This window comes from Condylura cristata, unplaced genomic scaffold (assembly GCF_000260355.1).
Source record: "Condylura cristata isolate star-nosed mole 26May11 unplaced genomic scaffold, ConCri1.0 scaffold00004, whole genome shotgun sequence".
NCBI classification, from domain to species: domain Eukaryota; kingdom Metazoa; phylum Chordata; class Mammalia; order Eulipotyphla; family Talpidae; genus Condylura; species Condylura cristata.
Genome location: NW_004567105.1, coordinates 5,157,824 through 5,171,427, shown reverse-complemented (window position 1 = coordinate 5,171,427; position 13,604 = coordinate 5,157,824). Strand labels below are relative to the sequence as shown.

Genomic DNA, 13,604 nt, shown 5'->3' with positions numbered 1-13,604 from the left:
AACCTTCACGCTCTAGCAGGATAGCAGTGCCTGAGAGCACTAACCGTGGAGAAGCCAGGGAGGCTTCCTGGAGGAGGTGGCCTAGCAGCTCAGTCTGAGGTAGACAAGGTGGACACCAGCACTACGGGCCTGGGGAATTACTGAGGCCAGATCTTGGGGGTGAGAGTGTGGTTCGGGCTGATGAGCCAGTGGATGAGAAGTCGCTTCCCGGATCTGCCTTTGATACAAGAGCCTATCTGAAGTCCTGCCGAGACTTGGCACCAAGCACCGGCTTGGAGAAAGTCACCGAAGCCTCAAGCCAGTGGACTCCCATCTGGAGTGCAGTGGAGGGCACTTCCGCATTTGCCAGCTGGGAGGAGGGGAAGAGGAAGTGCGGCCCAGAGAGCCTGGAGGAGGGGCCATTTCTAGAACTGAAGGGACCACAGGCCAGAGGCTGGGCGGCTGGAGGAAGTAAGAGCCGAACTCAGCCCGGCCTGGCTGGGTGAGACCTTGGTGCCCACGGCCCAGAACACTGGCGGCCATGGCCGTGGCCCAGCAGCTGCGGGCTAAGAGGTGAGTGCAGGCTGCTGCCCCTGGGCCTCCTCGCTTTCCGGGGGACCCCCGGGGGCAGGCCAGTCCTCCAGCATGCAGTTTCTTATCCATCTCAAAAGCCAAGAGCCTGAAGTTGAGTCAGAACCTGAATACCCAGAAATGCAGACTCAAAGCCTTTCGAGAAAATCTGGCTTTGCAGCTGCCCTCTCCCAGGCACAGAGGAGACCCGGATGCTGGCAGGGAAGTTGCTTGCCCAGGGCCCCACAGCAGGGGTGGCCATCCAGACAGACAGGCAGGGGTCTGGGTTCCAGGCTGGCCTCGTGGGGGTGTAGGGGAGCTGTCTTCATCCTCTGTTCAGCAGTCACAAAACCTGGCTGTTCCTCTCCACTTGGAGCGGGGCCCAGACGTGGCCTCCGAGGCTTCCTGGACCTCCCTCCTCACTCCAGGCCCGTGCCTGGTCCTTCTCTCTGCACGATCTCCTGGTGCCATACTCCACTCATTTCTTTGACCCCTTGTCCCTGGCTTCATAGACACAACCCACAGAGGATGTCCCTTCTGGTCACTGCCGAGGGCAGCCCAGTGCTTATTTATTGACGGCACGACTGCATCTTTGGCTGCAGTGTCTTGAGCTCCTTCTAGTCCCATGTGGTTATTGTGCAGACAGGAAACTGAGGCCCCGGGAGGGTGGAGGGCTGACTCAGGGCGCGTGGAGCGGCAGCCTGGGCCGGCAGTGGGCTTCTCAAGGTCCTGCCTCCTCTCTCGGCAAGGATTTTCTCCAAAGGTCCCTCAGCACCAGGTCTGGGCCCTGAGCCGTCGGGGACCTCAAAGCACTGGGCTTGGCTCTCGCCCAGCAGGACAGGACAGCAGGGCCTCAGCGAGCGGAGGCCACTTTCATTGGCTGAAATTCTGGTTGGGGCCAAGAAATGCTGATGAGCCTGAAGTTCATTGTTGGGCCACAGGCACCTCATACATCAGAGAGCATGGGAGGCTTTGCTACGGGTAACTGCAGGTTGAACCTCCCCAGAGGTGCGCCCCCTCACCTCTGGGGAGCCCCAGCCTACTTTTTCAGTCTCTAGCTGGTCTTGGAGGTCAGCTCAAGGCTGTTTGCCTGCCCAGGCTGGGTGAGAAGAACTGAATAAAAACCTCAAAGGGAAAACTAGATGAGCTTGTTTTTACTCCCTTGTACTTTATTTTATTTAAAGATGTATTTATTTCTGCATACAGAACTGGGGTACAGGCCAGAGGTGCAGGGGGTGAGAGGATTCACCGGGGACAGAGTGGGGAGCAGGACAGGCAGATCCAGTGAGACACTGCTGAGGGGAGCAGCGGGGAGACAGGAGGGGTCTGCTGGGGGTCCCTCCCTGGTGGGGGATCGAACTTGTGCTGAAGTGGCTGCAGCCAGCTTCATAGTGCTGTGCTTTAACAGGGTGGCCACCAGGGAGGGCCCCTCTTGAGCTTTAGGGTCAGGGACCAATTTAACCATTTAGCCTTGGCTTGAGCTTGTCTCCTGCACGGCCATTAGCTTCTGCACTGTCTCCCTGCCCGCTGTCCTGCACTCAACTCCTCTCTGCTTAACCTACTGGCACCACTTCCGGGAAGCCCTCCCTGACCACCTCGTGAGGCAGCCTAGCCTGCCCCTGCTCCCCAGACATCCCTGCAGGCTTTCTCTCGGATAGAGGTGACCCCATGTCACAAGCACCCCGTTGCCATTCTCTCTTGACCCAGGCCCCAGGGCATAGAATGAAACCCAGGACCTTGTGGCAGCTCGGAGTTCGCTGTGTTTCCCTTCAGCGTGCCCAGAACCCTGCAAACGCTGGTTTAGGGTGCAGCCCCTCTGCACTCCCCGGGGCGCGGAGAAGGTGGAGCCCATGTCCCGGTGTGCTTAGGGCTAACAAGGGTTTCTCTAAGTTCACACTGAGCTGTTGGGAGCCTTAAACCAGAGGCAGGGCAGCCACTTGGGGGGAAGAAAATTCTGGAGCCAGATCACTAAAGGTCAGACCCCAACTCCTTTGGGCAAGTTCATTCACCTCGCTGCGCCTCAGTTTCCACCTCTGTAAGCAGGAGGCATGTTCGGCTTGCACCGAGAGCTCGCAGGAAGCGGGCAGCAGTAGTTTGCACTGCCTGGCCTGTCCATCTCCTTGCTCAGGGCCACCGCTGCCCTCTGGTTCCTTCCTGCCCTGCCCTGTCACAATGCACATGCAACTCCTGTAAAACCTCGTGGAGAAACGGCAGGAAGCTTCTCCCAGAGTGTGTGGAAAGTGCTACGAGGGGCGGCTCTGCCTGCTCGCTGTCATGGGAACCCCCCCCCCCGTGGCTGCCTCCAGCTTCGGCCGGAAGTTGGGGTGTCCAGGCCACTCGGGGACACCCAGCGGGGGCTGGGGCTGGGGCCGCAGACCCCGACACTGATGTCTCCTGAGGTCCTAGCTGGCTTTGTGGCAGCCCCCGCCCTGTTTTGAAATCATGATGATGTCAGAGTCACTCTCTCCTTGTTTCCTCATCTGTCCAGTGACCGGCCTCACGGCCCCGCCTTCCCTCCCCATCGCCTCGGTCATCTGCTGTCTCTTGCTCCACCTGTCCCCAGCACCCCCATCCCGGAAAGCTCCCTGGTCCCAGGCAGATGGTTGTGACTCTTCCATTCCAGCCCAGGACCCCGCTGAACCCCACAGGGTGCCCAGGGGCCTGTCCAGTTAGTCTGAACTCGACCCACTCACCTTACCCCTTCTCACGCCTCCTGGTCAGGATGTGTGTGCAGGACGTGTGACACTGCCCTTCTCTCACCTCACATCCAGTCTCCAGATGCTGCCAGTCACCACAAAGGGGGACTCACTCACAAGTGGTGGTGCGGCCATTAAAATGCGTGTGACTGCAGGGTGGAGGAGCTATGTGGCTTCCCCACGTGGGGCCTGTTTTCCACACAGGGAGGTAGGCAGCAGCTGGCTCTGTAGTGCCACGACTTCAGGGTCCACATCCCAGAGAGTCCTTTGAGCGTGCGCTCAGTTTCTGCCTCGTGTACACAGAGGGCTGCCGCGGGTCCGGACGTCACACTTACTTTCAAGACTGGCAGAAAGGGGGAGGGAAGGAGACCGCACGGCCTTGTTCATCCCATCGCCCCTCTGCGAGAGGCCCAGCCACGCCTCCTCAGTCTCACGGGCCAGCACTGGTTACGCGGCTGGTGCTACCTGCCATGGAGGCGGAAAACAGGAAGAAGACTGTTAGTGCTGGCTGAGAGCAGTCACAGCCTGCAATCTTGGGCTGGGCACCCTGAACAAAATCGAGCTCAGCGGGAAGAAGCAAGTGACACCACAAATGCTAACAATGTTCGCTAAAGGTGGTGACCCTTTTGTCTATCCCGAGCGATGCTTTGGGACCGAGAAGGCTTCTGCAGCTCAGGAGCTCCAGGACGAGTCTGAGCCAGGGTCCAGCAAGCTGGTCCACCTTGGGAGCCTCCAGTATGCGTCTGGGCGTGGTGGCTGCTTGATCCTAGGAGCCTCCAGGCTGACTCCAGACCAGGTGTGGCCAGCTGGTCAACACTGAAAGCCTCCAGACTGAGTCCCGGTGGGGCCAGCTGGTCAACCTCAGGCGCCTCCAAGCTGGGCCTGAGTCCATGGCCGAGTCAGTGTCTAGACGGTGGTTCCCTTGGGAGTTCCAGCCTGTCTGGGTGGGGCTGGCTAGCTGACCACAGGAGCCCTTGTGCTGAGACGTATTCTGGGTGCGGCCAGTGGGTGGACTTCAGGAGTCTCCCAGTGTCCGTCCCTTCTCCTCGGCACACACCTGCCAGAATTGGCTTCCTAAATCCGGGGTCACACTGTTTCACCTTCCTTCCAAGCCTTGTGTGGCACATGGTCACTTACGGCAGTGTCGCCCAGAGCGAAGCTCTCCTCTGCTGGCCCCAGCCCGGCCTCAGCTGCCTGCTCAGTCTGTCGCCCCAGATTCCAGCCGCGTTAGACCTGGACCTGCTGTTCAGGACTCGGAGCCTTGGCCTAGGCTGTTCTCTCTGCCTGGAAGACCCTCTCCGTGTCCCCTGGTAGACTCCTGACTCAAATGTCATTCTCACTGCAGGACCTCGCCCTTGGGACCTAAAGCCAGAGCTTGGGTGTCTGAGGTGGTGGCAGAGCTGATGCTGTTTCTGGTGAATGACAGGGGTCTGGGTGTGTTAGCTCAGAATGCGGCGGCCAGGGGCAGCCGAACGGCAAACCCCTTCACCCACAAGCCTGGTCTGTCCACCCAGGCCTGGGGGAGGGGTGTTGAGCAAGGGACACCATACCTGCTTGGCTCACTTTGTTCGCTGCCTCACAACCCACCCCCAGGCCCCCAACTCCCGTCCAGCGCATTAGCGATAAACACCTCTCCTCCATCTCCTTCAGCGACTTTGAACAACTTCCTGACGATGTCGCCATCTCAGCCAACATCGCCGACACCCAAGAGAAGAGAGGCTTCACCAGCCACTTCGTAAGAGAGCCCTGCACCCTCTGGTCTCAGCTCGGAAAGGCCACCGCCGACCTCTGAGCCTCTCTGACCTCTGACCCTCTAACTTCACCTCTTAATTTCCATCCTGGTGGCTTCTAAAGGCAGATTTTGACTCCAGGGATCCCCGGGCTTCTACAGCGGGTGGCATCTAGAGGGTGGAGTCCTGGGGTGCTGCTTCAATGCCACATTGCACGGGGCAGCCCTCCAGCAAACCGAGGGTGGGCCCTCGGAATCCTGGCCCCCGAGTCTACCTTCTACCCCTGACCTCCAAGCCCCATCCCCCGACCTCTGGCCTCCAGGTCTTCGTCATCGAGGTGAAGACTAAGGGGGGCACTAAGTACCTCATCTACCGCCGCTACCGCCAGTTCTATGCCCTGCACAGCAAGCTGGAGGAGCGATTCGGGCCCGAGAACAAGCTGAACCCCTTCTCCTGCACGCTGCCCACACTCCCAGGTAGGCTGCCCCCCCACCCCCCTCCTCCCAGCTCCCCGGCACTTGTCCCTTGCCCTGTTTCAGCCCAGAGATGGCGCGTGTGGTCCGTGCCCCTCCTGGCAGCCCGCTACCAGCCTGGCCTCAGCCCCACAGCCCTGACCCTGTGCCCAACGCCTCTCTAGCCCCCCTGTCCCCACCCCCATGTCCCTCCCTGCTCTGCTTGGGCACCATGGTCAGCCCTGCTTCTGCACCGCTCCTCACCCCTGGCCTCCGACCCTTCTCCCCAGCTGTGTCCAGGGCACCCCTCAGCTTCTCAGCACCTACCTGCTTGAGCCCTGCAGGAGAAACACGCAGGGTGCGGGTGACGGGAGTGCCCCATGGGGGCGCTCTCTGCCCTGCCCCTGTGGCTCTCCTTCAAGCTCCTGTGCCATCTCCGGGCACTCATCTTGTCAGGAACCCATCCTGCCCCCCGAGCCCCCCCTTACCTGTCCTCCTTGGGGCCTGGCTCTGCTCTGCTCTGCCCACACCTGCCCCGCACCTGCCAGGCACCTGCCCCCCCCCCCCCGGGGGCTGCCAGGAGGAGGGTCTGACCTGCCCTGGCCAACCCCTGCCCTGTCCTCTCTCTGGGCTGCTTCCCGACAGCTGTCACTCATGGTCCTTGGCTCCCACCTGTTGACACCGCACGTGTCCACACGTTTCAGCACGTGACATGGCAACGTGTCTGCACTCCACCACAGCGGGCCTCCCTAGCCCACTGGCCAGTCCTCCTTTCTGCCTCACAGCAAAACTGGCCCTCAGGGCCTCACCTCTCCCCGCTGTGGCTCCGTCCACCAGCGTGGTCTCCACCCCACTGTGCCCCAGCCCACGCAGGCTGGCGGGAGGGACGCCCCCAGCCCCCAGCGGCCCCTTCCGCTCGGAAGACAGACCAGGGGGAGGGGCTCTGGTCAGGCTGCTGGCCCGGTGGGCAGCCCAGGCCCGACGCCCCTTTCTTAGCCGGGGTCTCACCGGGCTCTACCTTCCCAGCCAAAGTCTACGTGGGCGTGAAGCAGGAGATCGCCGAGTCGCGGATACCGGTCCTCAACGCCTACATGAAGGTGCGGGCCGACGGGGCTGCAGGGGGACCCCATCCCTGTGGCTCTGGGAGAGGAAGCCGGACTCTGCTCCCTGCTCCTGTCCCCCTCCCCGACCTCTGGTGCAGGGGGGCAAAATGAAGAGTCTTCAGGTCTGGGGGGAGGGGGCGGGGCCTCCTCACCGCCCTGAGGCGCCCGCAGGCAGGGCGCCCCTCTTCTGCTCCCAGCGCCTCGCTCTGACTGGTCTGGATGGCTGGGGGCCACGTGTCCCTGACCTGCCGGGGAGCCCCCAGGAACGACCTGTCAAGTCCCTGAGCTCCACAAGTTCACAGCCTCAGGGTCTTTGCTTCTGGGGTGAAACCCGCAGGGGCCCTGTGGGAGGCCCCATTCCCCTGCTGCCTGGCCTTGCCCATGGGCCAGTAGCTTTCTGTCTTTGGGCCTCAGTTTCCCCAACTTTGTTCCTGAGAAACTGTTCATTTGGGTTATTTGGGGGATCCTCCCCCCACTTTTCTCTCGTTTTGAGCTAAGGTATGGGCCTTGGTGGCAGGCGCCTGTCTGGGTCACTGGCTACACTGTGTGGCCTCGGGCAGGTCCCCTGCCTAACTCCCAGGTTTTGGGGAGATGGAGGTGGGGTATGCCCTGAATCTGCCTCTCATCACCAACGTTGTGTCCAGACATCTTCAGGTCTTTTCCAAAGCCAGACGGTCCTTCCTGACCTTGAACCCAGGAACAAAGCTTGTGAAGTGTACTGAGGTTCCTACAACACATCCTCTGTGGCCAGGCGGAGCCAGGAGTAGAGAGACATAGAGGGGGCGGGGCGGCGCGGGGCGGATGGCGCATCCGGGGACCCCCAGGCCTTTCTGCTGACCGCCCCCCTGCCCTGCCCTGCCCCGCCCCAATGCAGGACCTTCTCAGCCTGCCCGTCTGGGTGCTGATGGACGAGGACGTCCGGCTCTTCTTCTACCAGTCGAGCTACGACTCCGAGCAGGTGCCTCAGGCGCTCCGCCGGCTCCGCCCCCACACCCGGAAGATGTAAGTGGGACCCAGGGGGCTCGAACTCATCACCAGGGTTTCCATCCTGGAGGCCTCTGGTGCCAAGGGTCCTCTTGCCTGGTTGAAAACCAGCGAGTTCTACCCCTGGACATCCAGCAGGACTCCACTTAGGAGATGCACCTGGAAAACCCAGGGCAGGGCTTGGCGGGGCAGAGGTGGGTGAGTTTCCATGGGTGTGATGGCCCCCAGATGTCCTGGAGGCAGGGCTGGGGACAGTGATGGAGTGGGCTCCGTCTCAAGCCCATCTGGGCTGGGTCCGAGGGCTCTGGGTGCCGAGAGAGAGTGGGGGTCTTGGGGGGGTGGGGAGGCAGGAGTCACTGACATCCTCATGGGTCCTGGAACGGGGCCCCCTGGTTAGTTTTAGTTCCCGGGGTGGGTGTGGCTGTGTACCACCCTGGCCACCAGGGGGCGCTGTCGTTCCTTCCCTTATCCCCAAGAAGAGGAGGGGCTGGAATGCTCCCTGAAAGGCCCTCTCTGAAGTAAGGCAGGCTTCCAAGGACGGTGCAGATGCTGACAGTCCCAGGCTCCGGATCCCGACCCCCTCCCAGCTCCATCCTCTCTTTCCTCGGCCTGTGTGACTGTCCTTTGGTGGCCACCCTGTGTGTCCAGGCGGTTTGGGGTTTGGGCAGTATTCCAGCTGCACCTGGGCAGGGCAGTCTCCTCTCCACTCCAGCTAGAAAATTAGAGCCGGGGGAAGATGTGACCTGCCTTTGCTCCATCCCCTGGAGGGCGGGTGGGGCCAGACTAGTGTCCTCTGCCTTCTGGCACTTCCCACCCCTGGGGCACTTCTCTCTGGGCAAGGAAGTGGGGAGCCCCTCCCCAGAGGGCTGGGCGTCCACAGACTCTCCTCTCCTCTCTCGCAGCAAGAGCCAGTCCCGGCAAGGCCCCGCGGTTGACCGCTTGGCCGCTCCTCGAGCAGAGGTACTCTCTCGGCCCTGGCCACAGCTCCCCCACCTGCCGCCCGGGCCTCTCCCGCTGGGCCCGCGCAGTGTGCCTGGGGTGGGTCGGGTGGGTCGGAGAGGAAGGGTCCGGGCCCCCAGCTGAATGAGGGGAGAGGAGGTGACATGCACCGGCGCAGGGACACAGAATGCTCCCGGCCATTCACTCAGCAAGACCCCGGCCTGCCCTCGGCCAGCGTGGTGTGGGTTCGGAAGTCTCAATTGCCTCAAAGCTGTGCCTTCGAGGAGCTCACGGGTCCCCGGGGACAGACTTGGGAAAGGGCATTTCAAAACCAGCCAGCCGGGCACTTCCTCAGGCTGGAGCTCCCCTGAGAACCGGAGGCCCCCCCGGGAGCCCCAGGGGAATCTGGAGCCTGCCCTCCCAATCTTCATGCTGCCAGGCTGGCAGAGATGGCTCTGCAGTCAGGGGTCCTCACCCAGCTCCTCTCCCAGCGAGTGGCGTGACCAGGCAGCCGCAGCCCTCCTGAGCCTGTTTCCTCGCCTGTGGGGTGGCCGCTGTGAGTGCGTTGGCCGGACCCGGGCAGTGTCTCCCCGAATTCCACTTTCTCCCCAGGCCCTGTTTGACTTCACCGGGAACAGCAAACTGGAGCTGAATTTCAAAGCTGGAGACGTGATCTTCCTGCTCAGTCGGATCAATAAAGACTGGCTGGAGGTAGGTCGGGCGAGGGTGGGGATGAAAGTGGAGTCAGATCAAGGGCCTGGGGTGGAGGTGAGGTCACTTTGAGTCTGGTGGGGGGTCAGGAGCCAGAGGAATCTAGAAGGCCCCAGGAGAGCAGTTCTGATGACAGTAATCCTGGAGATCTGGGCAGTGGCGGGGGGACGCTGAGGAGCCATGACCGCTAGGGAGGCAGGTATATGAGTAGAAGATTCTGGAACCCAAAGTGGTCACGTGGGGCACATCGGTTAATCTTCACTTGACCCTGAGTTCTGGTCTAGGGCAGTTCAGCCTGGGCTGGGCTCAGTGGACACCTGGGTGGCCACTGGTTGTGGGGCCTTCTGGTGCCCGTGGGTCTGCAGTGCGGCCTCCGACCACCAGGTGTCAGCACCAGCCCTGCAACTGCAGCACCAGTCCTGTGTAGGCATTTCGGGGTGGCGAGGCTCCCCTGCTGGGTCTGGGCTGCCCACCCACAGTGAGAGCCTGCGTCTGCCCTGGTGCCCAGCTTTGTTTTGAGCTAGCTTTGTGGCCTTGGGAAAGTTGCTTAACTGGGTGGTTTCCTTTTCTGTAAATGGAGATAGTGTGGGCAGTTGCTTCATAGGTTCTGGGAAGGTTGGGGGTGGGGAGCATAGCTACACAGGGCTGGGTGGCAGATTCTGGGTGCCAGGTGGCCGTGGGCCGGGTGCTGGGCGCGCTCCTGAGACTCCGGAGCCCGCCTGCCTGTCCCTGCCCCGCGTGGCCCCGCACACACGCACTGTCACGTGGCACGAGCGTGCTGTGGCCAAGGGGGTCCCGAGGCGACTTGTGAGTGGCCACGAGAGGCCACTGGGTGCCAGCCTCTCTGATTTGGTCTGTGGTTTTCACACAAGATGCTGTTTGCTGGGGACTCCTGGGGATGGAGTCTGAAGGAGTTTGTGGGGCAGGCCGGGAGGCTGGGCCTGGGGTGGGGGAGTGAGGCTTGCCTGGGACCCCTGAGAGGGGAGCGCCCCTGAGCCAGGGGCTGGTGGAACAGTGACCACTGGTCCTGCTGACTTAATGGGTTTGGCTTCCCCACCCCCTCCTCCCACCCCCTCCTTGACCTGAGCTGCCCCAGTACCCAAGAGCTACCCCAGGGGTATCGCTGGGTCACCATCCAGAAACAGGAAGTGTTTGCTGCCTTCCCATTTTCCGGAAAGTTCTGTGTCAGTACTTGGCCGGCTCTGGCGTCAGATTGAGGGGGCGGTGGGGGGGGGTCAGGGGAGGCGTGAGGGTGCTGCTTCAAGCTTCAGTTGGGACAAAACACTGTGCCTTCATCTGAAGATGAAGATGAAGAAAACCTGTGGGCAAAGCGGCCGGGCCTTGGCCAAAGCGCGTGGATCCCTGGTCCAGGGCAGGCGCTGTGGCGGAGTGAATGGAAGAGTGTGAGCCGCCTCCCTCTCTCCACCCCCGATCCAGTAACCTCTCCCGCTCGAGTTCACCTACTTACCTGCCTTGGGCTGTCACCCCGCTTCTGGTGGAAGTTCCCTGAGGTGGCAAGGACCAAGCCCCTTGTGTGTGCCCGGAGCTGGCTCAGAGCGGGTGCCGGGCCGGCTGGGAATGAGGGAGGGAGTGAATGAGAAGGAGGCCGCGTTCCAGATGGATTCGGGCCTTCCTCTGTTCTTGGGGTGACCAGCTCCACGGCCTGGCTTTCTTCCCCTCCCTGTACCTAAGAGACCTCATCTGCCTTCCCTGGCCATACAAGAGCGCCTGGAGGACCTCACCGAGGCGTCAGCCTTTCTGTCCTCCCCAGGGCACTGTCCACGGAGCCACGGGCATCTTCCCACTGTCCTTCGTGAAGATCCTCAAGGACTTCCCGGAGGAAGACGACCCCACCAACTGGCTGCGTTGCTACTACTATGAGGACACCATCAGCACCATCAAGTGTGTGGCTGCCGGGGGCTTCCTGTCCCACCGCCCTCTGGGCCATCCCCCGCCCCACGACCCACCCTGCCTGACGGCAGCCACCAGCACACGGCGCATGCACACACACACACACCACACACACACAGACCTCATACACACAAACCACACACCACACACCTCGCACACACTTCTGCAGCGGTTGCCGTCGCCTGCAGAGCAACCACGGCAGCAGCGTCCAGGACCGGCGTGGCCTGGCCAGCCTCGCCCCTTGCGCCCTTTCCGGCCCGATGCCTCCTCACCCTGGCCTCTTGTCGCAGGGACATTGCGGTGGAAGAGGACCTCAGCAGCACCCCACTATTCAAAGACCTGCTGGAGCTCATGAGGTGAGGGTGGCGGGCCGGAGGGCAGAGGGGTGAGGGCCCGGAGACGCAGCGGGACAGTGCGTTAAGGCGCCAGGCCGTCCGCATCTGTTTTGCCTTCTGGTCCCCCCACCGCCCCCTGACCAGGCAGGACCAGCTGCCCTTGTTAGCCCCGGGCTGCAGAGACTTCACACAGTTTCTCTTCCACTTTTCTCTTCCAGATCATTTTGGGCAATGTATTTGATGGCTTATCCCGTGGTTTCCTTAAGATGATTCCCTAGCAGAGGACTTTGGGGCTCACAGGCTTGTAAGCCTGGCAGGCTTCTGAGCCATTTTGCCAAACGACCCACAGAGGGGCGTAGGAATGCTCCTCTCCCCGCACCCCTCCCCTTACACCTTGTGTGGTCCCCTTGGGCACACAGGCCTCTCTCTGCACCTGGCCAGGCTGCTCCTCCCAGAGACGCTCAGCCTTCAGCCGGCAGCAGCCGGAGCCCTCCAGGCTGGGACACCGGCCGTGAGCGCCCGGCCCCCTGGGGTCTGTTTCTACATTTGCTCCCGGGAGGTTCCTCCGGCCAAGGAGGCCCAAGTCCAATTCTGACCTTTCCTGATTCTCCATTCAGACCCTAAACCAGCCCCTCCTCACCCCGGCCCCATGTTGAGGCCCAAAGCTGAGGGACCTTTGGATAACTGAGCCCCTCCCCGCCAGGCGGGAGTTCCAGAGGGAGGACATCGCCCTCAACTACCAGGATGCTGAGGGGGACCTGGTTCGGCTGCTGTCGGATGAGGACGTGGCGCTCATGGTGCGGCAGGCCCGGCACCTCCCCGCGCAGAAGCGCCTCTTCCCCTGGAAGCTGCATGTCACCCAGCAGGATGACTACAGGGTCTACAACACAGCCCCCTGAGCCGCGGTGTCCCCGGGCCCTGAGGGGCGCTGGCCGAGAACCCCAGCCCAGGGAGATGAGGGCCTGGATTGGCGGGCCGGGGCCACCGTCTGCTGGACGGCAGAGTCATCCCCCACTCTCCACGCTCGGTTCTCACTTCAATAAACCGCTTCGTACCAAAGGTCAGACGTGGGAGGACAGAGTCTTTTGAGGGTAGAGAGGAGGGGGGTTGTTGGGTGCAGTGGCAGCCACAGCTTCTGTCTCTGGGCTCTTCTAGGCTGGTGAACCATCAAACAAGCCTCAGATAAGAGAGAAAGTCAAAGCAAACTTTGGTGATGACACGCCCACCTCCTGGGCGTGGGCGAGGCCAGCGGCCTGGGTGGCCTGTGAGCCCGCAGTAACCCCCTTAGGACCGAAGAGGAAGAAGGGGGGGGGCCCAGGCCGGAGCGGGGAGGGACAGGCAGGGCTGATTAAGTTCTGCCTGCCGGGAAGAGAGGACATTGGCTCTTCCCGGACATACCCTTATGAGAGACGTTCACAGGTAATTGTCTGTCTGGGGGTACCCTCTCTGCAGCCTCCCTCAAACCAACCTTTGCCCCAAAGATCGGTTGGGATGGCAGTTTTGCTTCCCTACGGAGTAAAATATCCCTTAGTGAGTGTCAACTGGGGTCCTCTCTGTGTCGGAGGAGGCCCCCAAGTTTGGGCCTCCGATCCACTCGCCCCATCGCCCCCTTTCCTGGGACTGTGTCTGCCTGTGTCAGAGCAGCAGTCCGCACCCAGGTGCCTCCGCGGGCTGTGCCCAAGCCAAGGCCCATGTGGCCACTTCCTGGGCACCCCCTTCCTCCCGCTCTGCAGAGGGGAGCACAGAGCTGGGTCTCAGGGTGGGCTCCCACCGTGAGTTGGGGGTTAGGTGGGGACACTCTGGCCCACCGAGGAGGAAAGAGAAGCAAGAGGACAGAAGCTTCTATGCTCTGGAGACTGTCTTCTCTGACGTGTGAACAGGATGGCGGTGTGAGCAGTTTGCGGGGGCCCTTTCCCCACGGATGAGAGACAGCTGGCAGTAACCATTGAAAGTGTCTGGAGTTTGTTCTCAGAGCAGCAGCAAATGGAGAAGCGTCTCTTCAAGAAAGCCGGTGGAAGCCCAGTGAGAACGCTGTCTGTGGCCCGTGAACACAATGTGCCCCTGCACCTTCTCCTGCTTCCACGAGATGGAGGGGCCCCCCAGGCCCCAAAACTAACAAGCAGGCCCTCTGCCCGTGAGGCAGCCTTCACCAGAAAGCGCCAGGCGCAGCTGGCCAGCCCAGGCTTTATTCCTC

The 13,604-nt window shown here is 61.8% G+C and overlaps 1 protein-coding gene across 2 annotated transcripts; it reads left to right on the top strand.

Annotated features, from left to right (window-relative positions):
* Nucleotides 1-433: 433 nt before the first annotated feature.
* Nucleotides 434-12,456, top strand: NCF4 (neutrophil cytosolic factor 4, 40kDa). Of its 2 annotated transcripts, none has more exons than XM_004675689.2 (10): nucleotides 434-552; nucleotides 4,896-4,980; nucleotides 5,298-5,451; nucleotides 6,454-6,524; nucleotides 7,405-7,532; nucleotides 8,417-8,474; nucleotides 9,066-9,164; nucleotides 10,936-11,066; nucleotides 11,366-11,431; nucleotides 12,114-12,456. In XM_004675689.2, the coding sequence occupies exons 1-10, from the start codon at nucleotides 521-523 to the stop codon at nucleotides 12,307-12,309; spliced, it is 1,020 nt and encodes a 339-aa protein (XP_004675746.1). In that variant the 5' UTR covers nucleotides 434-520; the 3' UTR covers nucleotides 12,310-12,456. The 2 variants fall into 2 exon arrangements, with proteins under 2 accessions (XP_004675746.1, XP_012590511.1); XM_012735057.1 differs by having other exon boundaries at nucleotides 10,918-11,066.
* The last annotated feature ends 1,148 nt before the right edge of the window (nucleotides 12,457-13,604 follow it).

Coding starts and splice junctions, on each gene's coding strand:
- NCF4 (XM_012735057.1), top strand. CDS start 521: ATGGCCGTGGCCCAGCAGCTGCGGGCTAAGAG. Junction 11,067..11,365: donor GACACCATCAGCACCATCAA/GTGTGTGGCTGC, acceptor CTCTTGTCGCAG/GGACATTGCGGTGGAAGAGG. Junction 11,432..12,113: donor GACCTGCTGGAGCTCATGAG/GTGAGGGTGGCG, acceptor CCTCCCCGCCAG/GCGGGAGTTCCAGAGGGAGG.